This window comes from Simochromis diagramma, unplaced genomic scaffold, assembly GCF_900408965.1.
Source record: "Simochromis diagramma unplaced genomic scaffold, fSimDia1.1 OVJJ01000343.1, whole genome shotgun sequence".
Taxonomy (NCBI): Eukaryota; Metazoa; Chordata; class Actinopteri; order Cichliformes; family Cichlidae; genus Simochromis; species Simochromis diagramma.
The window spans coordinates 15,810,528-15,833,828 of NW_024386831.1; the positions used below are offsets into that span (position 1 = coordinate 15,810,528).

The 23,301-nt window shown below is 38.5% G+C and overlaps 2 protein-coding genes across 9 annotated transcripts in view; both read left to right on the forward strand.

The window, feature by feature from the left end:
* The first annotated feature begins 858 nt into the window (after positions 1 to 858).
* Positions 859 to 5,303, forward strand: cd302 (CD302 molecule). The gene is made up of 6 exons (XM_040028217.1): positions 859 to 1,006; positions 2,717 to 2,842; positions 2,963 to 3,079; positions 3,306 to 3,488; positions 3,604 to 3,624; positions 3,729 to 5,303. Exons 1-6 carry the CDS (start codon positions 928 to 930, stop codon positions 3,929 to 3,931), a joined length of 729 nt encoding a protein of 242 aa, XP_039884151.1. The 5' UTR covers positions 859 to 927; the 3' UTR covers positions 3,932 to 5,303.
* Positions 5,304 to 10,720: 5,417 nt separating this feature from the next.
* The window catches only part of LOC120731273 (bromodomain adjacent to zinc finger domain protein 2B), a 49,629-nt gene continuing 37,048 nt past the window's right edge, over positions 10,721 to 23,301 (forward strand). For 5 of the 8 annotated variants that reach the window (XM_040028218.1, XM_040028222.1, XM_040028223.1 and 2 more), the window contains exons 1-2: positions 10,721 to 10,964; positions 17,946 to 18,038. In XM_040028218.1, coding sequence (XP_039884152.1) covers positions 18,029 to 18,038 — 10 coding nt within the window. In that variant the 5' untranslated portion in view covers positions 10,721 to 10,964; positions 17,946 to 18,028. Of the gene's footprint in view, positions 10,965 to 10,991; positions 11,106 to 17,945; positions 18,039 to 23,301 lie in introns of those variants that run through there. The other 3 variants (XM_040028221.1, XM_040028219.1, XM_040028220.1) reach the window with 2 other exon arrangements.

The following is a 23,301-nucleotide window of genomic DNA, read 5'->3' on the forward strand; positions in this document are numbered from 1 at the left end:
ACAATTAACCATTTAAAAAATTAATTAAAAAAATATTTATATTTAATTGAATCTGGTTACTAAGTGGTTAAATACAAAGGAATAAGCATAATAAGCATGATATAAACAGTTTCTAAGCAGTAAGCAAATTTTCAGATGCAGGGAGGGGACAACAAATCGATAAGAATGTCTGAATAAATGCACCTTTGCCTATATGTGAGCTGATAATTAAAATAAAAGTATGTAAAATAGGAACCAACAACCTTTTGACATTTACATTTTGACACATTTTGTCACATGGTGGGTTACTGTTACTAATAATTACTAATTATCCTTTTTCAAAGGACAATCTGAATACAGTAATTAACAACATTATCTGAAATACTTCACCACATCAGCAAAATGAGTAAGGGAAGTCTAGAATTACAGCAATGTTAACTCAGAGAGACCCTTTTATCGTATGTTTGTGAGAAGCGATAGCAGTACATTGCCCAAACGGTTGTGGAAACTGGACCTACAGCGCCATCTAAAGGCTAGTATGTGCAAATCGTGCTGCAAAAGCTCTTCCGAGTGGACTGCACTTGTTTGTGACAACACAAACGAATTATATTAACAGAAGCACGGAAGATGAAACTTTTCCATTAATTTGCATCCGTTTGCATTAATTGCCGACGTGCCGTATTTTGTAATTACAATGCACAGGAGATTATATTTATATCGTTCTCCGCGTTGTTCAAGCCATTGAAATCAGCAATAACGACCCCAAATAAATGCTGCTTTCACCATCTCCCACTGATAACCGCGGTGTTTACTCGTGTTCAGGCCGTGCTGTGACTCGCGTGCTGTGCTTTTGCTGTGGGTGGGTGGTGGGTGGGATTTCGCTCACGCTGCGGCTGACTGGACCGAGCAACAGTCAGAAAACAAGTTTGGTGCTACAAGATTTCAGACATGGAGTCGCTGAAGAAAAGTCACCGCTCGTTGTTGTGGTGTGTCTTCGTGCTGTGTGTTCACCTGGCTTTGACGGGAGGTAAGGTCTTAAAACTGAACCTCAGCTCTAAGCTAAAAGGAAGCGATATGTTTTAAAGGCATGCTATGGTTTGTCCGTCGTTACACCGCTGGGTTGAACAGTGCGTAGGCCTGCGTTATTTGCGCTCTCTGGCGTGTGTTTACTTTGGGTTTGGAGGGGTTCGTGTTTTTAGACTGCGGGTAGAAATGTAAATACATTTATTAATGTTACCTAACCAACTTTCCTGAATGTCGACACTGTATTTTGCTTGTATCACGTAACTTGCGAACCAACGTTAGCACACTGCGTACGTGCACGTATCCGAGTGAAAGTGCACGCCTGTCGTTTGTTTCCAAAGGCTCTTTAAAAGAAAGAATCAGGGCTTCACCTCTTTTTTTTTTAACCTTGTCTGAGTGCTTACTGCATTAGCATTCTTTGTATTTCGCCTCAGGGCGGCTAATCACGGCAGATTTGAAGTGAAAACACAACAAGTTTTTGCGCCTATGCTGTACTAGAACTCCATATTAGCACATAAACTTATTTCCAAAAATAAATTGATAAATAAAATCATGCCACCATTTGCCAGCCACAGAATAGAGACACTAATAAAAGAGGAACTGTGGTCACAAGTTGGAAGCAACCAACTGGGTTATGACGCAAAGCGTCTCAAGTTTTATGAATTTGACTGCTGATTTCCCATTTTTGTTCTCATTAATGTGCTTTAAGGGCATCGGTTTGAAATGAAATAATGGACATAGCTTTACAGGCCTCAGTTTTAGTTTGATTAGGTTATCACGATGCCAAAACAATTGTGCTTTCTTGCACTTTTCTTTAAGCGGAATACCCAAAAGTAATTGGACACCTGGCACCTAAATGACTGTTTGACATCTATAGCAATCTATTCTAAGCCACATGGACAAAGAGGAGCCCGTGTGGCTTAGAATAGATTGTCATTTTCATTGAGGTGAAGTTGTCTCTCACTGCAGGATAATAATCAGACTCAAGTAAAGCATTAGTGTGTTTATAGCAGAGGTGGGTAATTAATTTACCCAGGGGGCCCAGTTTCTCACATGACCCCTTGGGTAAATTAATTGCCCACCCCTGCTTAGGAATCTGTGGAAAGGCCCAAGGCTTTTTGTGACTGAACAGCAAGGAGATAGAAGTACATGTTTCCTTTTCAGTCATATTCATAACCACAATCCTCAGAGGCTCTGCACTAGATGCAAATGGTTTGAGATGCACAAAAGCAAAAATGTGAGGTTGTTGCTCTCAAAACCTTGAAAAAAAAGTTGTAGTGCGTAAGACCAAACAAATGGCATCAAAATGGTGAACAGATGAAAGTTGTAAAGCAGCATCAAACGTGGTGGAACATGTAATGCTAGCAATAGCGTGTCACCCTGGCATTCATTGATTTCACTGCAGACAGGAGCAACAGATTGAAAACAGAGGTTTGCTGGAGTATAGGTCACGTGATGATTCATGACAGTGACACAAAGTGGAATATCATGAAGACTGAGGTTAGTCGGTCAACTAATCTAAGTCTGGCTGTGTACACCACACAGTGGGCTGCATTAGTGAAGTCCTGGCAAAGAACGCTAAAGAAGATCCAGAACCTCGGGTAGTTTTAACCCTACAAACTTGGGGCACTTCTCCGACACACTTCATCGACAGTGTTGGTTTAAATTGTCCTGAACTGTAGGTCTCAGGGTGGCTCTCCATTGTTTCTTTCAGGCTGCCCTGCAGATGGACGAACCTGGGTGCCCTTTAAGGACAGATGTTACTACTTTGTCCACGGAGACGAAGACAAAATCAAAAGCTACAGCTTTGAAGATGCAAAAACTCACTGCAAAGGCTTCGGTAGATGACCGAGCCATGTTACGTTCAAATGTTTCCTGTGTTTAAAAACAAGAAGTCAAATCGACTGCATTATCAACGCGTGTGATTACGCGTTCATATTTACTGTGATTGTTTTCCTAGAACTTTTGACGATCCAGAGTGAGGAGGAGAATAAATTTGTCATCGACTATAGCCCCGAAGTGTGGAAAAACAGCCCGCCGGTCATCGTGTGGCTTGGAATGTATTACGACTCAAACAGTAAGTTTCATGAAAACCTTTCGGCTAGCTTCATAACTAATTAACAGCGTTGTTTGGAGGTCACTAGGTGGAAAACTGAGAAACTAAGGGCAAAAAGATGGACATCACTTCTGTGTCTGTCTGTGAATGCTAGAGGAATGCTGAAGCTTAATGAAAATATACTCTTTAACTATAGTTGCCCTAAAACCTCTAAATATGTGAAATAACAATTCATGTGTCTGGTCAGCTCAAAACATGACCTGGCTTCACGACAACGCGGTGACTTTCTCTAACTGGGAGGATGGCTCTTTGACGTCAGATCTCGCGCCCATGGATAAATGTGCAGCTCTGCACACAAACACAGGAAAGTGGGAAATTGTCAGTTGCAGTGATGACCTGGAGAATGGGGTAATCTGTGAAGCCGCCCAGGGTGAGATTTCTTTTCTTTTTCTTTATGTTGCACTGGAATTTCAATCTGTCACTTCAGAAAACAGGGCTGCGATTGGTGCCTCACATTGTGTTTTCTGTCTTTATTTGCTTTTCAGATAAAGAGAAAGCCAAGCGGAGTAAGTCAACCTTTGAGCTTTATTTCCTCACGGTTTCTGTGCTTATTCCTGTGGTTTTTGGTACTAATTGTGACCTCCCTTATATTGTTAATCGTCTCCCTCAGAACCTAGCGCAGTGCTCTCTGCCCTCGTCATTCTCAGCGTGGTGGCTATCGTGGGAGTCTCAGCTGTTGTTTGGTTTCTGCACCAGAAGCACAACTTTGGCTCCGGCATCGTCACGGCATTCGAGTACCACCCTCCGTTCCGAGTCCCTGACACAGACCAGTCGTGCCTGGTGGAGGCTGAGGAGACTGATAGCACACCATAGGAGCACGTTCTCTCTCTTCCTAAATAAGAAACACCAAACCCTTCCCCATGGGTGGCTGTTTTTTCTTTTTCTTTTCTTCCCATTCAATGAGAAGTCCACTCTTAAAATTGTTACTCAAGCAGTTTGGGATTAACGCATGTCAGTGGCATGACTCAGAATAATGTGTGTTTGGGAGAAATGTGATGCTAAGCATTTCTCTTTTACATCTACATGCTTTTTAGTCACCTGCACTAACAACAGATCATTTGTAAATATCTCTGATTGGTGCATTTTCCTCAGCTACCACTGGGCGTTAACGTCAGGTTACACGTCAGACACTACAGAATGGTCAATAGCTGTTCCTATTTTGCATATTGAAACAAATGCACTAATGGCTTCCTTAAGTGGTGTGCAAGGTTATATGAGGAGTGTGACTTTCACGTGTTTTGTGTGCATGCAGGAAGTTTTGTTACAGAGTTAATTCAGCTTGGTTTGGAGTCCCACAAACTTGAGGGTGAACAAGAAGGGATATTAACAAGTTTTTGGGGGGATTTTTGCCACTTTATACACAAGAGATATATGCATCTCATGTGTTTTGTTTTGTTTTTAAAAAATGCAATCAATAATGTTTTCTTTTTTTTGAATACCTTGACTCTGTTGTAATTGTTCAGATTATTCAAACTCTACAGTGTAAGATAGGCTGTAATTAAACTCCTGTAATCTTCAAGCCAAAGCTAAGACAACCTTGTAACCCGGTCAGGGTTACGTTTTATATATTTAAGTGTTAACAGAGCTCCGTATGAGCCATACCGGAATATAACAAATAAAAAGCTTAAACTTGCCTTTAAAAAAAAAAAGTCCAGTATTTCTTCCAATAGTTAGAGGACTCTTTTAATTGCTTCCTCCAAACAAGAAAGCATGAGGAGCCACCTTGTTATTTCATGCACAATGATGTTGCAATTTAGGTGAACAAAAATCCACAAAAATAAAAATGACTGTAACTTTATAAGACTTTAAGGTAACTTTATGAGAATGCTTTTATATTTGTTTACCTCTGCTGTTTCTCGTTTATGGAAAGCACATGGAATCCTTTCTGTCCCGACTATACAGCCAGTAAATATTTAAACTGTTAATTCATTCCAGGATTTCAATGGGTATCACACTTTATAGTTTAAAGGGTTAAAAGACTGTGGGATTAAATGTTTACTTGCTGCCCTGTGGAAAAGACAATCTTACTATTAGAATTTCTAGAAGAAAACCGAATGTGAATGATTATAGGGGATTAAAGCATGATGTGAATATGGAATGAGTATATTGCAGAAGAATGGCAGGAACCTTTGTATGATGCTGGTTTTGTTTTCTCCAATAAATTTGCACAAATTTATTAAAACCATATTTTGTGTTTGTAATAATGGGTAATCAGGGGAATATGGAAAAGTCCACTCAAATACACAGCACATTTTAAAGCACTAATGCATAATATATAAGATTAATTTGGTATGATTTTTAATAGTATGCAACAAGTAACCCTATTGCTTTTTTTTTTAGCAATGCCATTTCAGAAAATAGGAATACTTTCTAGTCTGTCTTATATTTCCCATTTATGCTAGATATATAATATCTACATGTCACTGCATAAATTAGACTGGAAGAATGACCTGGACTACCAAAATCAGAGTCTGTGAAAATCATTCTTAATCACTGTCAGCTGAAGGGTGTCTGTCCCTGTAAGAGTCCATCGGTTCTGTTGACATTTTAGTGTGAAGCTGAGATGAAACAGAATTGAAAGAAGTCAGCAGGATATCCTTCACTTTCATGCACATCTAATTTCAGATTTCCAAGAAGCCTGCAATCCATCAAAGTTTCTTCAGAAATTGTCAACGGATGCCTCTTTGCTGGGCAAGTACATGTTCTTGATATGTTTTTTTAACATTTTACAATGAATGATTAAAAGCAGTTGTGAACCAGCATTTACTGATGCAGCACATTGATAGAGAATCTTTGTAAACACCTTTTCTTTTCTTCCTGGCAGTCGAGGTAATTTCTAGATTTGGCCACAAGGTGGGATAGTGGAACAAATGTATCTTGAGTCTACGGTCACGGGAAATAGAACTTTTCTTCCACAAACTAAAAAAAAAAAAGGTCTAGAAATATAGAAAACAATTAGTTTTAAACAGCTTGTGTTAGTAATTAATAAGAATGATTTCTAGCATGTCTCTTATGATTTCTATTAGAATAAAGTATTGTTCAGCACAGGTTATGTGTGCTTCTTGATTTCAAACTGTTGTAGTAACAAAACACTGAGAAATTAAAGGATTATTAATTTAATAAATGTTAAATCTGAATACATTTTAATTAAAAAAAACTCACTGGACACTTTATTACGTACACCTTGCTAGTATCAGGCAGGACCTACTTTTGCTTTATGAACTGCCCTAACTCTTTGTGGCAGATTCAAAGAGGTGATGGAAACATTCCTCAGACATTTTGATTCATATTGACATTATAGTATCACACAGTTGCTGCAGATTTATAGACTGCACGTCCAGAATGAGAATCATCTATTCAACCACAAACCAAAGGTGCTCTACTGGATTGAGATCTGGTGACTGTGGAGGCCATTTGAGTACAAGGACCTTATTGTCATGCTGAAGAAATCATTTTTCATTATGCTGCTGGAAGCAGATATACACAGTAGTTATAAATGGACTGAATGGTCAGCAAAACTACTGGGGTAAGCTTTAAACCATGTTCAGTTGGTACTAAAGGTCTCAGTTTGTGCCAAGAAAATATCCCCCACACCATTACACCACTATCAGCCTAAAGTCTGTTATGGAATAGGATGGATCAATGGCTTCAGGGTTTTTTTATGTTAAATTGTCAACTTAATACCCAAATATTGCAGCAGAAATCAAGAATTCTCAGAACAGGCAACATTTTTCCAATCTTCTGTTGCCCAATGTTAGTCAGCTTCCGCAAACTGTATCCAAAGTTTCCTTATATTACATCAGTGGCTACATCAACATGTTGTGTGTTCAGAGATGCTCTTCTGCATTTGTTGGTGGTGTTGACACCTTTTGGAGGACATACAAGCCATTGACATGTCTCCTCCTCTTCATTATCCCAGCTGATCACTGGATCTTGTTTTTTCCATTCAGCTGAGTCCTCGGGACTTACCTTACCCTCTGAAGCTTGCAGCTTTCCTAGCGGCCTGTTCATGGTTCCCATTTGCCTGCAGGATTCACAGGTACTTCTAGCTGTCCTCAATGTTTGCAATGTTGCCTTTTGTGCTCTATCTACCTGCCAATTTCTTTCTGTGCCCCACTCAGGTATCTTATTCGCTTCCACGTGGTACTGAGGCAGGCTATTGGTTGGTAGTTGGATCAAACTGGTCCAGCCTTCAGTTCAGCCTCCCGTCCATTAGCAGCTGGTTCATTTGTGCAGCCAGATGCTCATGTTTCTTAATGCTTCTTCCTCATGCTGTCCCATTTTTCATACTGGAGACCATGTCATAGTTACTGGATCCTATTCAGGGAGGTTGCATGGTCTGGGTGATGGTATCACCCCCCCCCCCCCTTGCCGTAGCATTTGTGTTGTACCTCATCAAGCAGTTCCTTCTTCCGAATGTTGGAACACTGAGCTACTAGTTATTTTGACATCCGTTTGGATGCTGGGTATCGAAGATTCCGTAGGTCCCAAGTCCTCTTCATGTAAGCCCTTCTGCTGGGGTTACTTGTCCAGTAGCATTCCATCAACGCCCTGTTCTTGTCTGTTGCCCACTTATGCCTCCTTGTTCCAGTAGCCCTCTTCTCATCAGTGTGTCCTGGTTCCTCAACACCTGACACAAACCTTGTTAATCTGGGCGACATCCTAGCCGGTATCGAATACTGAACTAGTTCATTATTACAAAAGCAAGGGGAGGCCATGTACTGTTTCAGTCCAGTGAAGTATTTAGCTATTGCATAATTCATATTTTGTCAGTAGAATGAACTTAATCTGTGATTTTGTTTTTTAATGGCTTTACCGACATATGTAAGTCCACATTGAAGGGTGTGTCAAATCTATAACATGAGTGCACTAGATAACAATGTGACAGCATTAACTGCATAGTCATGGTTTGGTTGTGATGGTTTTGATGTGTTACTGGAGTGTTAAACAGCATCATAAATTTATAGCTCAGGTCTTTCAAAGTTACAATCCTGTATATCTCTATGTCCATATTCATATTTATTAGTTATCCTACAATCAAGTAGTGAGTTAAAAACATGCAATATAAGATAATTTATTAGATATATAACTATAATGCAAGGATTCAGCTGGAAATGTGATCTGAATCAGTGTCTTAATTTTTTTAAACAATTATTACAGTAGGATCACTGATCACTAATCTAATTTTTACAGTTCCAGTTCCAAACTTAGCTTAGTCATACTGCTATATCCTCAGAATCCATCTTTCTAGATACACTGTAGATATTTTGTTGTCATATACTGCTCTGTTTTCTCATCACAAAAGCAGCACTGTCTGATTTTCTCTCTTACAACAGGAAACAAATTGAATTCACACTTCTGCCACACCACTGCTCAGAGCAGGAAGAGGTCAACCCAGAATGATTAATTAAAATGAACACTTGTACGTGTGAATGAAATACGCGATACAGTAATGTGACAGAAAAACACTTGAAGCCAAGAAATATCTGCATCATGCACTGAGTGAACTTATGTATCAATACAATATGGAACAGAAATGAAATTCATGACTTGCTCATAGGCTTAGTAATACAAATACACACAGTGGAGCACTGACTCTTTATGCATTAAGGCCGTTTCCTGCCTTACGGGTTTTGGTTGAACCTTTTGTCTCTTTCTCACGATTGTGTTGGATGTCAGTTATTTCTGTCTGTGCTCGTTTTCTATTCATGTGCCTGTCCTTCCTGGGAAAGGTGCCTGTATACAGAGCATCTGTTTCTCTTGTCCTTCATTCTGGTCATCTCATGTTTCTCCTCCATTTACTATCCTGGAACATGCTCCAATTAACAGAAGAAAAGCAAAGACTATAATTTCATGCAGTACCACATACCTTATGATTTGATTTGTTGTGAGAGCCAAACTAAATGTTAAAAAAATGAATGAAAATGATCACAATGCAGCTTTAGTTTACACACATAGCTGCAAACTTAAGAGATTAATGTACAGGTTTAGCCCACTTTAGCCCGCACTGTGCAATATGCTAAATCAAATGTATGTGCTGGAAGGCTTAGCTGTGAAAAGGATCACAACATTGTGCGCTGACATAATTTAAATGATTTAAATATGACAGAAAAACAACAGTGGCAGTGAGTCCAATTCTTGTGTCTTGAGGGCATTCTGTGTTTTCTGTGAAGTGATAATAATAAGAACAAAACAAACGCACATCTTGTTTTCTATCAATCTTTCGAGACATCATCTTTGCTGCGTCTTTGATATCTAATTATACTTTCTAATCAAGACTCTGTAAAGGGGACTGACTACTTGCCCTTCCCCCCGCTTGCTGCTTTGCACCGCAGGCACTGACTGGGATTTTTATTTTAACAATTAGGATGACATTTTAATTTTATAATATGAAAGACTGTGGCCAGAAAAAGACGTTCCTTTATCGTCGCTGTAAAAGTAAAAAGCCCAGCTATGCTGTGGCTCGGAGGACAAATGTATAAAATCTTTTCAGCGTGTTTGTCCATTTGGTGCTTTCTGTGACAGCTGCATAATGGCAGAATTAAAAGGAGGAAAATCAATGGCCGCAAGGGACGTGGAACAGGTAAAGAAACATGTTATAGATTACAAATGCTGATGAGGGGGTTTGTTTCTCTACATCTTTAATTCAAACATGCCTTTGTGCCTTAATTATTGTGTTTAACTGGAACTCATATGCCAGCATGCTTTTGGCCAGGCTTACAGAAACTGAAACAATGTATCTTCTTTTTTTCTTTTTAATAAACAAACAAACGAAAAGATAACTACCCATTTTGTGCGTGTGTGTGAAACAAGCTGGAATTTCAAATCACATGGTTTTATCCTTATTTTTATAACCTTAATCTACAGTACTAGTAGACATGAGCAGCACATTTCCCTATAGTTACATTCTTTCTAGGGAGTGTAACACTTTGTTTCCTTTTGCCAGTTGTGCGCTGTGATCAGAAAAACTAGAAACAGAGGCAGATGGAGGTACTGTCACTCAGTGAATAGTCTCCTTAGAGATGGATGTGTGGGAAAATCCCAGTAGATCAGCAGTTTCTGAAATACTCAGACCAGCCCGTCTGGCACCAACCTGTACGCCATGTTCAAAGTTACTAAAATCACCTTTCTACCGTGTGATGATGCTCAGTTTGAACTTGCAGGATGTTTTTAGTCATGTCTAAACAAGCCTAAATGCACTGAGATGTGAGCAGACGGCCACATACTTGACCAAATGCAGCACTTTATTGAATGACAATATCGCTTTTCTATACATTTTATTCCAGGAACCATCAAAACAATAGTATGCTGATATTTTCTTTATAGGAGTCCAGACTTTTGGAAAGTTTGACAAGATGCACATGTAACTACTGGCATTGATGCAATTGCAACCCCCTTAAATGAACTGTTTTACTGGGTACCTTACTTTGAATGTGTATTTATTTGTTTATTACTATAATTTGTATCTTTGCTAATACTGATGCTCAAGGTCCACGATATGTGATCTTTACTGAGCTTGGTGTTGCATAATGTTTAGATGTATATGTTTGCAATGCTGCCATCTTAGAGACTACGATGCCACACAACTTTGCATGGTAGCCTCTCCGAACCCTGGAGCTGACGTCACTTCGCTCGAGTTGCTCGGAGAGTGAATCAGGAGGAGAGGCTCTTCAATCTGCGATCAGAGATCAACACGTTCAGCAGTGCGTTACCGACCAGCCGGACTCAATCACTGACCACTTCGCCACTCATCTCTTTCAACAGCCCTTAAACTGACCGGGACGTAAATGAACACCTTTTCCTTTCCGCTTCTCCTTTTTTTTAAGGAATACAAGACGATAATCAGGTGAGTTGACGACCTTCGCTCGTTAGGTTCACGCATGTCATGTATTATTTCACTCTTTCGCTCGTCTGGGATGGCTAAGCTAACTTCACCAGCAGCATCCTTTTACCGTACACTTGCCTTCAGTGAAGCTGTGTCCGCTCGGTGAGTTAAAAAAAAAAAAACATGAAAAAGTTGGTATTAAAAGTATGTAGAGCGGTTATAAACGCTGCTGCGGTAAACTTTGTTAAGGATATAACTGCTGTCATGTTTACACTGGAACTTGTGTATAAAAAGAAGACTTCGGTAAGCGGTTAATGCTAACAGTGATGTTCAGTACCTGGCGGCGGTGTTGCTCACCGCGAGTCCGCAAACGTTACTGGAAAGTTAGCTATTAAATTTATAGCTCACTTTACGCTTCTTGTAGGAGTGTGTCATGTTTAAAAGTAACGTCTGACTGCCCGCTTGTGTGGTATTTGTCGTGGGTTTAAGCTCGTGGCGTGTCATGAAATTGTCCAACAGCTGGATATAACACAAATGAGCTTCCGTAATGTTTAGCTAATAATAAATGATTCTGCATTAATGTGGCAGACGGGCTGCTCGCTCTCCGCCTCTTGTCTTCCTTTTTTGTTTCTTCCTCTTAAAAGGAAAAGCACAGCTAACGCTGCAGCTGTGGTCTGCGCTGAAATGTAACCTTTGAGATTATGACAATGCCCTCCATTTTTGTGCCAGCTTTCATATTAACCACAAGACATTCGCCATGTTGGGCTATTAAAATAGCACCCTCTATTTAGACGCTGTGTCTTTATTACAGTAATGATAGTAAATGAGTCTTAGAAAAAGAAAAAACTACCTGTTTTGAGTGAGATTAAAACAGTGCTTTTTTGGAGTTAAGGTGAGTTAGATTTTTGTTAATGACATTTAATAAACAGTTTCATATATGTGGGAAGTCATAGAAATTCAGTTCTTGCTTGTTTTTGTTTATTTTTAAATTAATTTAAATTATTATTATGATTTTTTTTTTTTTTAACCTTGCAGAATGTTATAAATCGGGTGGCACAAACAACAACTTGGCCTAACTTCCATCGCAGAAATCAGGACATTATAACATTGTCCCCATTTGTTTCCTGCAGCACACTTTTAAACACACTTAGCTTGCTTTTAATTCAGAAAATCGTGTCCTCTTGTGAGTAAACACAAATATAGCCTATCTGGAAAAACTACACATCAATCACAGCAGAAATTTAGGAAAACATGAACAACTGTTGCAGATCTTTCCCTTCAGACTTTATCATGATAATATTTATTCCACTTCTTTAAAAAAACAAACAAACAAAAACCCCTCAATGCAATCCATAGAGCTTATCCTGTCACTGCACATCTTTTGTTTGCCGCACACTTGAGTAGATTTGCCTTCACAGATATAATTGATATTAATAAACAAGGATGTGACCTTCGCGTTTACAGTCTCAGTGAAATGGCAGCGAGCGTTAGATCTGCTAAAGTTCATCATTTAAATGGCTTCAGTAGCCAAGGCAGCGAGATAAATCAGATCACAGCCTTGATGTGTTATGCATGCATCCAGTAACTGCCAGTGAATCAAAACACAGGTAGAAGGTCACTCATTTGGCTCATATTTATTCAGTTCACATGCCCTTGAAGAGCTCTGCACACAGAGCAGTGTTGTTAAGCTCCTAATATGAGCCTTTAACACAGAGAAAACAATAGAGTCAGCAACTTGGCATTTGGGTGCTACGAAGACTGTAGGGCTTTGCTGTCTGGGCTCCAAAGGCAAATTTAGCTCGTGATTTTCAACTCAATCATTCACCTAATTACAAGTTGTCTAAAAGAACTGCTTAGCACACTTAAATTTCCATCAGCAATATACATTAGTGCAAGGCGCAGAGTGAGTTTTTGTATAATTTATTTCTTTTCCTAGACTACTAGGTGTATTATATATGATTTAAAAACGCATATATAGTTTTATCTTCAGTTTCTGTTTCAATGGCCTTTTAAAAGCAAGTGTGGAGAAAAAAAACAACAACCAGGGTCTTATAATATTTGTGTTTCACCCATTTTCACCCTGTCTCTCCTATTCTTGCCCTTTCCACAAGTTTGCACTCATTAATCAAAGATGCTGGACTCCAGCTGAGGGCTGAGGTGCAGGTTCATCAATTTGGCAGGCAGCACTTTGTAAGGAACAGTGCAGAGGCTCTTAACACACAAGCATAAATAAATCTGTGGTCTTTATATGCAAGCCCCGAAGGTTAATGCTGCATAATTCAATGTACCCTCTTTGTCTGCCGTGATTGATGTTTTCAAGCATGTAAGCCTTGACAGGAGTCCCTTTTTGTAGGTCAGTGTTGACACTTTATGATTGGGTGAGCTCGAGGGGAGCGGCACAGGGGAGGTGGATTATTAGGAATATGTCGGGGAGATTACTCTTTTTCACTCATCTTCCTGGTCTGTTTTTTTTTTTTTTTTTTTTTTTTTTTTCTGCGCCTGGAGATGCTTGTCGCAGTGCTTAATTTGAACCACTGACGCTTCTGGATTTGATGCCTGCTTTCTTTGTTAATTGGCTGATGGCTGTTTAGTATTTATTTACCCCCTTTGCAGCAAAAAATAAAATCAAAAATAGGTCAGTTGAGACTGAATGATTTGACTCCATATTCATACTTCTTGGTCAGGTAGGTGCAGTATTACAAATGAATATAGACCTTTAGATCACTGCTGTTGTGAAGTGTTCCACTCTTATGCAAAGACTGTGCTTCAGCAGCCACCTTTTTTATTGATTCTCGTGCATTTAAAATCTGCTCACTGCTGCCACAAATATTTCCCCCTTTAGCTGTCCTAAGCATGCTGCAGCACTCAGTTTTCCCCCTTATCATTGTCTGGTCTTATTAGAAACTTGTAAAAAGAAATGCATTCCTGAAAACGTTTGGCTCAGCAGAGGCCAAAGTGAAAGGGTTAGTAAACATAACTGCCTTCTTTAAATGACACTGCTAAGGAAACTACACTCACTGGACACTTTATTAGGTACATTTATTAGCACTTGTGTGAATCTTGTTTTGTTTTCAGAGCTGTTCTATGTAGAACAGCTCTGAAAACTGTAGAGTAGTTCTATGTTATTCAACAGGGTGCTGGAAACAGTCCTTAGTGATTTTCATCCATGTTGAGATTTGTCAGCTGTGCATCCGTTGCACCACACCCTAAAGCTCTACCGGACTGAGATATGGTGACCGTGGAGGTCATTTGAGTGCAGTGAACTTGTCGTCATGTTCAAGAAACCAGTTTCAGATCAGTTTTGTGGCCGGAAGCTGCCATAGGATGATGAGAGGAAGATGTGGTAATAGAGGGATGAATATGGTCATTTAAACATTACTAAATACGCTGTGGTATTTAACCAAGTTTCAGTTGGTAGTAATAGGTCTTAAGTGTGCCAAGAAGGTGAGAATAGGCAGCGTTTTCCAATCCTCTGTTGTCTAATTTTGGTCAGCCTGTGTAAACTGCAGCCTCAGTTTGCTGTTCTTAGTCTAACAGGAGTGGGGCCTAGTCTGGTCTTCTGCTTCCGCCTGTCTGCTTTAAGTTTAGACATCTTGTGCATTCAGAGATGCTCTTCTGTATTTCTTGGTTGTAACAAGTCTTTATTTGAGTTTTCTTGCCTTCCTATCATCTCGAAGCAGTCTAGCCATTCTCCTCTGACCTGACATCAACAAGCATTTTTGCTCTTTTTTTTTTTTTTTTTTTTTTTTTTGTTCTTTTTCTGACCATTCTCTGGAAACCCCAAAGATGCCCTGTGTGTAAATCCCAGTTGATCACTAATTTCTGAAAAATTCAGACCAGTCCAAATTTGCCGCGTTCACAGTTCCTTAGATCACCATAATTATAATGCTTGGTTTGAGCCTCAAGTTGTCTTGACCATGTCTACTATCATAAATTAATTGAATGGCTGTCATGTGATTGGCTAATTAGATATTAGTGTTAACAAGCAATAGAACAGGTGTAACTAAAATAGTGGCCACTGAGTGTATGCTGCAACATTAAATTAAAATACCATTCAGCTTTAGGCATAACCAGTGATTATTTGTTGTTATTATTAACAGGTGTGAATTAAAGCTTATGCTGTTCCTATAGATCAGGTGCAGTAGATTATGTTGAAGTAAGCCATGCAGTGTTTCAAACAGATTTAAAGTCTGTTTGTGGTGTTGTGAAGAGGGGGCGGGGGCAGTTTATTGTTTATAATTATTAAGGAGGACTATTTCTAAGTTTCTTCTCATCAAAGATTTTATCTGCCAAGCTTTTTGTAACAAATACACGAGCAATATAATCAGCTACCTCTCTAATAATACTCTTAACCTATGGACGCAATCCTAGATTACAAGGCGTGACACTGCAGCCTAAGTAAGTTTGGCATAACAACACAGAAGTCTCTTCTTGATGGATTGCAGAATCTGATTCGAGCTGTTTTTCAGTTTGGCATTGACCTGTAGAGCAGAATAAGAGCAATCACAGCTGCAGTCCAAGACAGTAGAGTTGGAAGTTCATATGACCTCGAGATGAGATTCTCTAAAGGGAGAAGCTGGTGTGAGTTGATATTCTGGACTGCCACAATCAAACACGCCTTGGCTAACGAGTGATACAAAAGGAAAAATATAAGCTGGGAAGGCCTGGGGCAACTTGACTAGCATTGACTGAGCTCGCAAAATAAAAGCAAGGGAATTTCCTGCTAGTTAACTGATCACGGATGACGGCATTCTGAGATTAATACAATAAATTGCCGAATATACTTGTGCAAACACAAATACCTCTGGGTGGACCACCCAACTAAAGGGAAGCACTGAATGAGTTACAGCAGACGTGCAATACACAATCTGACGTCGTTGAGAAAAGAAATTAAGTAATGGGGTTGTTAAGATTCTGAACTTAACAGGCGTTTCCTACTGACAGAACAAAGTTAATACTTTTCAAGAAAAAAACCCACTATGAATATAAACCAAGATGCCACAAATACCACAAATGCCACATTTCAGCAAGCAAATAGTTAATCATCAATGTACTCTTTGTTTAAATTGTCAAAATGTTTATCATTAGATAACATCAGCTAAGAAATTATCAGATGGATAATTATATGTAATTAATTAATTATATGTAAATACTTATATGTAATTATAGAACTTTATTTACTTTGGTGGTTGCTTCTGGTATTTTCTAATAATAGGTGCTAACAGAATAGCAGTATTTTACACTAATGACATTTTGTCAGCGTAGCTGAAAAGGATAATATATGTGCTTAATACACAACAATGCTTAATAACAAAGGTATAGTACCAGAGGTTATACCAGCAGTATTTCTTTAAGAGTTGTGATATTCAGACATAAACATCTATACTGACAGAGTAGTGACACAAACAGAAGAATAACACATGCACACCATTTGCAGAGCAGATCCTGCTTCCACTATAATTAATAAAAGCGTGCTCAGCAGGCATGAGGGCAGCGAGTAATTGGTGCATGCATGCTGCAGAGGGCTGCTCCTTTAACGTTAAAAAAAAATACCACCTGTTTTGTTTTCTGTATTTTCTTTTTCACATGGAGGTGGGCACAGTCATTTTAAATATGCACAGTTTAGAAAGTGCTCAGGATTCTTTAAATAAACATGGAAATGGCATCAGTATTTTTAATTTTTTTTCTTTTTGCTATTATGGCTGGAGTATGTAGATATTTTACTTACCCATTTTACAAAAAACATCTGTGAAATACCTTTATTTTGACAGCACTGTTCTAGGTCCTAAACATAAAGACACAAAGCAATCCCAAAACAAAAGGCCAGCTTCATGTTTCGCCCGTCAGTCACACAGCACTGTGTAGAACATGCACTGCAAGTGTAACCACTAAAAAGAGTGGATACACGCCATGATAATCCAAATAAGCAGCGCATTCAGTGTAGGGTGAGGCAAACGCTCATGCTGCACTACATGAATATTGCAAACATAATGATAATATAACTTCATGTTATAAGTATTTAAAGGAGAAAATGTTGACAAGGAGATGTTAGTGTTTTAGAGCCAACAGGGCGCACGCTCAGTAGCATGGTTCAGTGCAGGGCAGTTAAGGAGTCTGTTGTTACAGAGGGTACCTGTGACTGTTATTTCCATGACTTAGTAAGCAGCTCTTTGTTGTTGTTTTTTTTTTTTTTAATAAATCATATGAAGCTAAATCGGTGAATAGCTGAGTAACCCAAGTAGCCTCAGGCTTGGAGTAGTTCACATAGTTCCTGCAGAAGCTGTTGATTAAAGTTACCTCTGTCTGTCCACTAGTATTCAGAACACACAGTGGCACAGCTGGTGAGATGATGTGCAGTACGTGATGTACAGTCAAGTGCAGGTGATGAGAGATCTGCTGAATACAGTTCATTTTTATTGGCAGCGAATAGAACTGGAGGGTAACAGCATCTGTATATCTGAAAATGTGGTGGATGAAGGTGACATATTAGCTCTTTCATTCTAGATCTTTACCTCACCAGCTTTATTTTGAAGCTTTTTTTTGTGTTTTAATGAATGTTTAAAATTTTGCATTATGGACCCGATATACCTGTAACAGCTGATCTTCAAAAACAGAGCAGGGAGGTAGCCATCTCAAGTAGCAGTCCACTCAGCTATAAAGTAAATAAAGTGTCAGCTTTAAGAACATGTCTTCCATTTTTATTAAGATTAGCCATTAAAATTTAAGTACAAACAAACTAAAAACATCTTTGGGTAAAAATAGATATCTCACCAACATCTGTATCTGGTGTTATAGCTCCATCTTCCTGTTTTGCAGAGAAAGTTTATGTATAAATATAGGTTGTGAAACATGCTAATTAATCCCATGTTACGCATGCTAATTAGCCAATTGAGCTGTGGTTAAAGCACGCTAGTCTGGTCTGCGTGATCGTTCACATAGAGTCTGCTTCAGAAAGCAGATTTAACAAACTGATAACTTTTTTTTACTTGTTTTCTGTTACAGATAATTAGACTTAATTATGTTTATCTTGCATTAAGTCTGGCTGGGTAATTAAAAATAGGAGGCCTTCAATACCAGAATGCACCATGGGAACAGGTAAATTGAGCAGTGTTTCTTTTCGTCAAATTGTTATTGAAATGTTGGCTAGTTTGGACGGTGACGTTTTAAAAGAAAAAAAAAGAAAAAAAAAAAGTATAGATTAAAACTCTGAAAAGTTGACTTTTGGACCCACAATTATAAAGTTTGGTCTACTGATAGAGATTTACAACTGAAAAGGTGTTGAGGTTCAATATGATGGCTGCTTTACCTGTAAAGTATTGTGTAGCAGAACATGACTACAATTCAAGTTGTGTTAACTTTTCAACATGAAATGCTGACAGGGCACATTAAGCTATCTCCAGTCTATATTCATAAGTTGCCTGGGGAAACTGGTTGCAACCTGGAAATGTGTTGGTTGCGACGGTAAGGTAGCAGAGCATTCTTTGTTTCTTATTTGCGTTGCACTTTTTCACGTTTACTACCACTCGGCGAGTAGTTCTTAAATATTTGCTAAAAAGTCAGCGTCTTTAACTCAAAACCTCAGGGTGACTGCTGTGATCTACTAACAATCAACGCAATCATAAGGATGTTTTTGACGTGGAACCTCTTCAAAGTCAATTTAACTCAGTTGAGAATTCATATTTTTCCCAAGCAACCAGCGATTTCCAAGGGGCCGCCAACCCCCAATATATCATACTCCTGCTAAATGAGGATAGTATTAGATCCCTCAGCGATTATTTTGATGTTTCCATGGTATTGGTAATGATTAGGCTTTTTAAATGGTTACTTAAGAGTTCTAGAAATGTTAGTGGTTTTAACACTTGCCACACTAAGACTTGAAAGGATTTAAATGATTCAGACTCAGGCAGGTCTGGGTCTTCATTTCCTGTACATTCCAAACAAAATGAAGCCAGATGGTAATGCATGAATAGGATACTGGTTAGAAATATTTGCAGTTCCTAACATATGTGTGTTAAACATCTTTGGACCAAGGGAGTGGCTGCGTCTCAGTTTCTGAACAGAAATATCAATAGAAGAGTTGGAAAGTAAATCTCATCATTTTCGCTGCTTTGCCAGAGGAGTTTTAGTGTGCTTAAATTAATGACATTGATTTGATCTAATACATTCCTTATTATAATTATTGACTCACTATAAAATCCAAATGTTGGCACCATAGCTCCAAAGCCACTCTTGTTACACAGTAGGTCATAATCCAATATCTTAAGTGTTTTTGTCATGTCCCATTGCCCTCTGTTGTCTCTAGGAGTAGAAGCTTGATTTTTCTACTGATGCTAAAATTTCCCCAGGGGTCCATATTATCATTTTTATTACATTTTCATGTGGCTGCCAGATAGGAAGAATGCTGAATGGGTAAGTCGATAAAATCAAGCAATAAACGACTGTTGTTGTCTTGTATTTAAGGCGGCGAGTGGCGATGTCACAGCAGTGAGGAAAGTCTTATACAGTATTTTGTTGCATTGACTGCCCATTGTTAACGTCCACTGTTAGGCTCTTTGAAATGCTTATTTTTATTCCTATATTTTTAAATTAGAAAAGCAAGCCTGTGCTTTGTAAAACTGGAACATGTAACTGATGAATGGACATGCTGAACTATGTGGATCGCCTCATTTTCAAGTCTTATTTGGGGATGGGATTAAGATTTTTCCAATTAGGTTGAAATATAACAAAGTCCTCCTTTATGAAATTAGTCTGTGCTGCTTTATGCTTTGCTCTCATTTTTTGTGTGTATCTAATTAATTCCTATCTGTCTTTGCGTTAAAGTGTTACGGCTTTAGAGCATATTTAAATCTCTTGGGGGAGGAAAAAAACTTTTTTGACTATGGGGTATATTTAAATGACTATGGTCCAAATAGGGGTAATTGGTGTTATTGGAGCTATTGTTTGCCTTTGTTTTAAAATTTAATTTGGGATTCACATATAGTAGCTTTATATCCTTTTTTTTTTTTTTTTTTTTTTTTTTTTGAGCTCCTGTAGAAATTGAAATTGCTGCCTTCACAGCGAGCTGGAAAGTACATCAGATAGCAAGTATATCACTTAGTGCTAATTAGAGGTACAATAAGAAAATGTTGGGTTTTTTTTTTTTTTTCTTTGACCGCAATGCCTGATGGTAATTTATAAGAGTTATTACAAGCTTGCAGGTACTTCAGTTTTTCTCTGTTGTGCATCAGTGTTTCATGAGGCAGGCCGCAGGTGTGTAAATTCAAGCCTCTAGCCATGCAGTTTGCTTTTAGAAATATTTATGAAAGGATGGATTATTCTGAAGAGCTCAGTGAAATGTGGCACTGTAATGCAACTGCTGCAACAAGTCATTTCGTGAAATTTCTTCTCTCCTAGATATTCCACAGTCAACTGTAATTGGTGTTACGGCAAATTAGAAGAATTTTAGAATTATCACAACTCTGCCACAGTGTCTGATCAAGTAAAGTCACTGAGCTTAGTCACAGAGGGTTGAAGTGCATAATGTGTAAAAGTCGCCATCATCAAAATCACTCCAAACATCAGCACCCAAACTGTGTATACTGTGAACTTTTCAGGTTTCCATGGCTGTAATATCTGCAAACTTCACATTGCATCACCCAGCACAATGCAAAGCATTGGATGGAGTGGTGCAAACCCTGCTGCCAATCAACTCTGGAGCAGTGGAAAAGTGTTCAGTGAAATTACTAATCGTGCGTTTCTACCCGATAGTCTGAGTATTGAGACGTGTGAATGCTAGGAGAGCATTACTTGCATGTCTGCATTGTGCTGGGAAGTTCAGTGGAGAAAGGATACAAGCTATGGGTTTTTTTTCCTGGTGTTTGCCTCGGCCTCTTGATTTCAGTGATGGGAAGTCTTAATACTTCAGCTTACCATTTTGGACAAATTTCACCTTCCAACTTTGTGAGAACAGTTTTATGGTTTTGGGTGTGGGAGAACTTGACTGGCCTGCACAAAGCCATGTTCACTTTTGGATTGAAATAGAATGGCATTTGTGACCCAGGCCATCTCACCCAATATTAGTGTCTGCCCTCATGAACATTCTTTTGGATATGTGGGCAAAATTTTCCACTGACACCCCCCAAAATCTTGCAGAAAGCCTTCAGAGAAGACCAGCTCCATAATAATGCCTATTTAGAGGCAAATTCCATGAAGACTCCTGTAGGTGTAATGTGTAGGTGGCCTAATACTTCATATAGTGTATATTCCAGGCTTTTTTTCTTTATTGTAGTTTTTAATTAATTAATCAGATGTAGTTCAGTGATCAATGCATACCTTTCCTGAAAGATGTGATGTTTCATTTACAGTGGTGTGAATTTAGTTTAGCCTCCAACCACAACAGGGTGATATGGCCCAAAACTCCTTTCTCTAAACAAACCTCTTGTCTCATCCTACAGTCAGGTATTTGGACAGTGACAGATGTCCTGCAATTTTGTTTCTGTATACTAACACAATAAACGGATTAATGAATGACTGATTGAACTCGGGTCAAGACAGGAAGAGATTTGCAGCGGTATTGTGACCTAAAAAGATGGAATGTCAGTGACAGTCATAAAATTGTAGCAGTGCTGTATCCTTCGATCTCATCGGTAGTTGCTTCAATCGCTTGCTTCTAAGTTGAGAAAAGGAAAACTCATGACATTCCTACTTTGCTTCGCCAGTGGTTATTTTGCTTGTAGTCACTTGACATTGTTGAATGCTGTTGATTTCTAGGTCTCAGCTCCTACATTACTGCTAGTCGCCTCCTATGTGTGGACAGTCATTCAGTAGGTCATCCAAAGACATGATGAATAACTAAAGCAAATGAGACCAGTCATAGAATTAGTAAAAAATAAAAAAAAAACCTGAGTATTGGGCAAAATAAAAAATTTGGTCCATTCTTTAAAAAAAGTACTAACAACAACAAAAATTGTCCAGATAACTTCATAATCTTGTCTTAATAATAAGACAACAAAAGTGGATGATCATTGAATCTCTTTCTTAGTGATACCTATTAGGCTTTTAGCAAACGTCTACAATTCTATCTTCATTAAGTAAATACACAGGCAGCTTAGTCTTTGCTAGTAAACATCTGAAAAATGTGTCCCCTATACTGATGGATGAAACCAAGATTAACTTGTTCTAAATGATGGCAAAAGGAAAGTATGGAAAAGGAAAATAGTGTCTCATAATGCGAAGGCTTACACACTAGCCTGTTTAAAAATGATGGAGGCAATATAATAGCATAGCCATGTATAGCTCTCAGTTAAACTGGGGCATTGTTGTTTATTGATGATGTGACTAAAAAAGCAGCATATAGAAATATACGGCCTTCTTAGATTTAGGCAGATGCTGCAAACTGATAGGATGGTGCATCACAGTAGTACACATTAGTAACGGGCCATGGAAAACAATCCAAGAGCATTAAGCTTTAAGCAACATATTTGAATGGATTTTTTGTGTAGTTGTTGTTGTGTTTTTTTGTTGTTTTTTAATGTCTGATCAATCATCTGTAGAGCCCGATATTAGTTATTTGCTAATTTAGTGGTGTGGGTATTTCAGGTGGCTGATAATGGCTAATAAATTAAAATTTAAAAAGTAAAGAAGCGCTAGAAAAAACACCCTTCAACTGTGTTATGAGTGTTGATGTTGCATAGTTGTTAACCAGAGGGCACTCTGCAACTTTCTTGTTGGCGGCGTGTATGGAATGCTACAAATACAACAACTAGCTGTTTGAATTGAAAGACTGTGTAAAACAAGTTTTTAAAAAAAAAGACTCAATCTTAAACATTTAATGCAATATTTTTGCCAAACCTCATGAATTAAAACTGAAAGTCTAGTTGCAATTGCGCAGAAAAAATAAATCACTGTCCCAACATCTATGGCTCTGACTTCATCTTCTTCGAATATTTATGAGTCAAAATATCTATATAGTGAGAAAGTCAACATACTGCACAGACCTATCTTCGTCATGAAATTCATGACATGTACACAGTCCCCTTGTTGATATAGAGGAAATGACTGACTTTTTGTGGATGACCCTAGAAAGACACGGGTCACTGAGGCACGGCAGACAAGCTGAGCTGAAATGGCAATAGCAAAATGAGCCTCACCACAGGAATCCCATCTTCATCTAAAGCTGATCTCTCTCCCTTTCATCTGTGTATATGGTAGAATCCCTCAAGGATTTATTGTAACAGTTACCAATAAGCTTCAGTGTACCTAAAAGGCCCAGCAGTAAATTTCTTGTATTGTTGCCAGACAGAACGGCTGGTATAAATTAAGATGTTTTGAAAATAGTGAAATGTGTTTTCTATCATTATTTCTTCTGTTTATACTACAT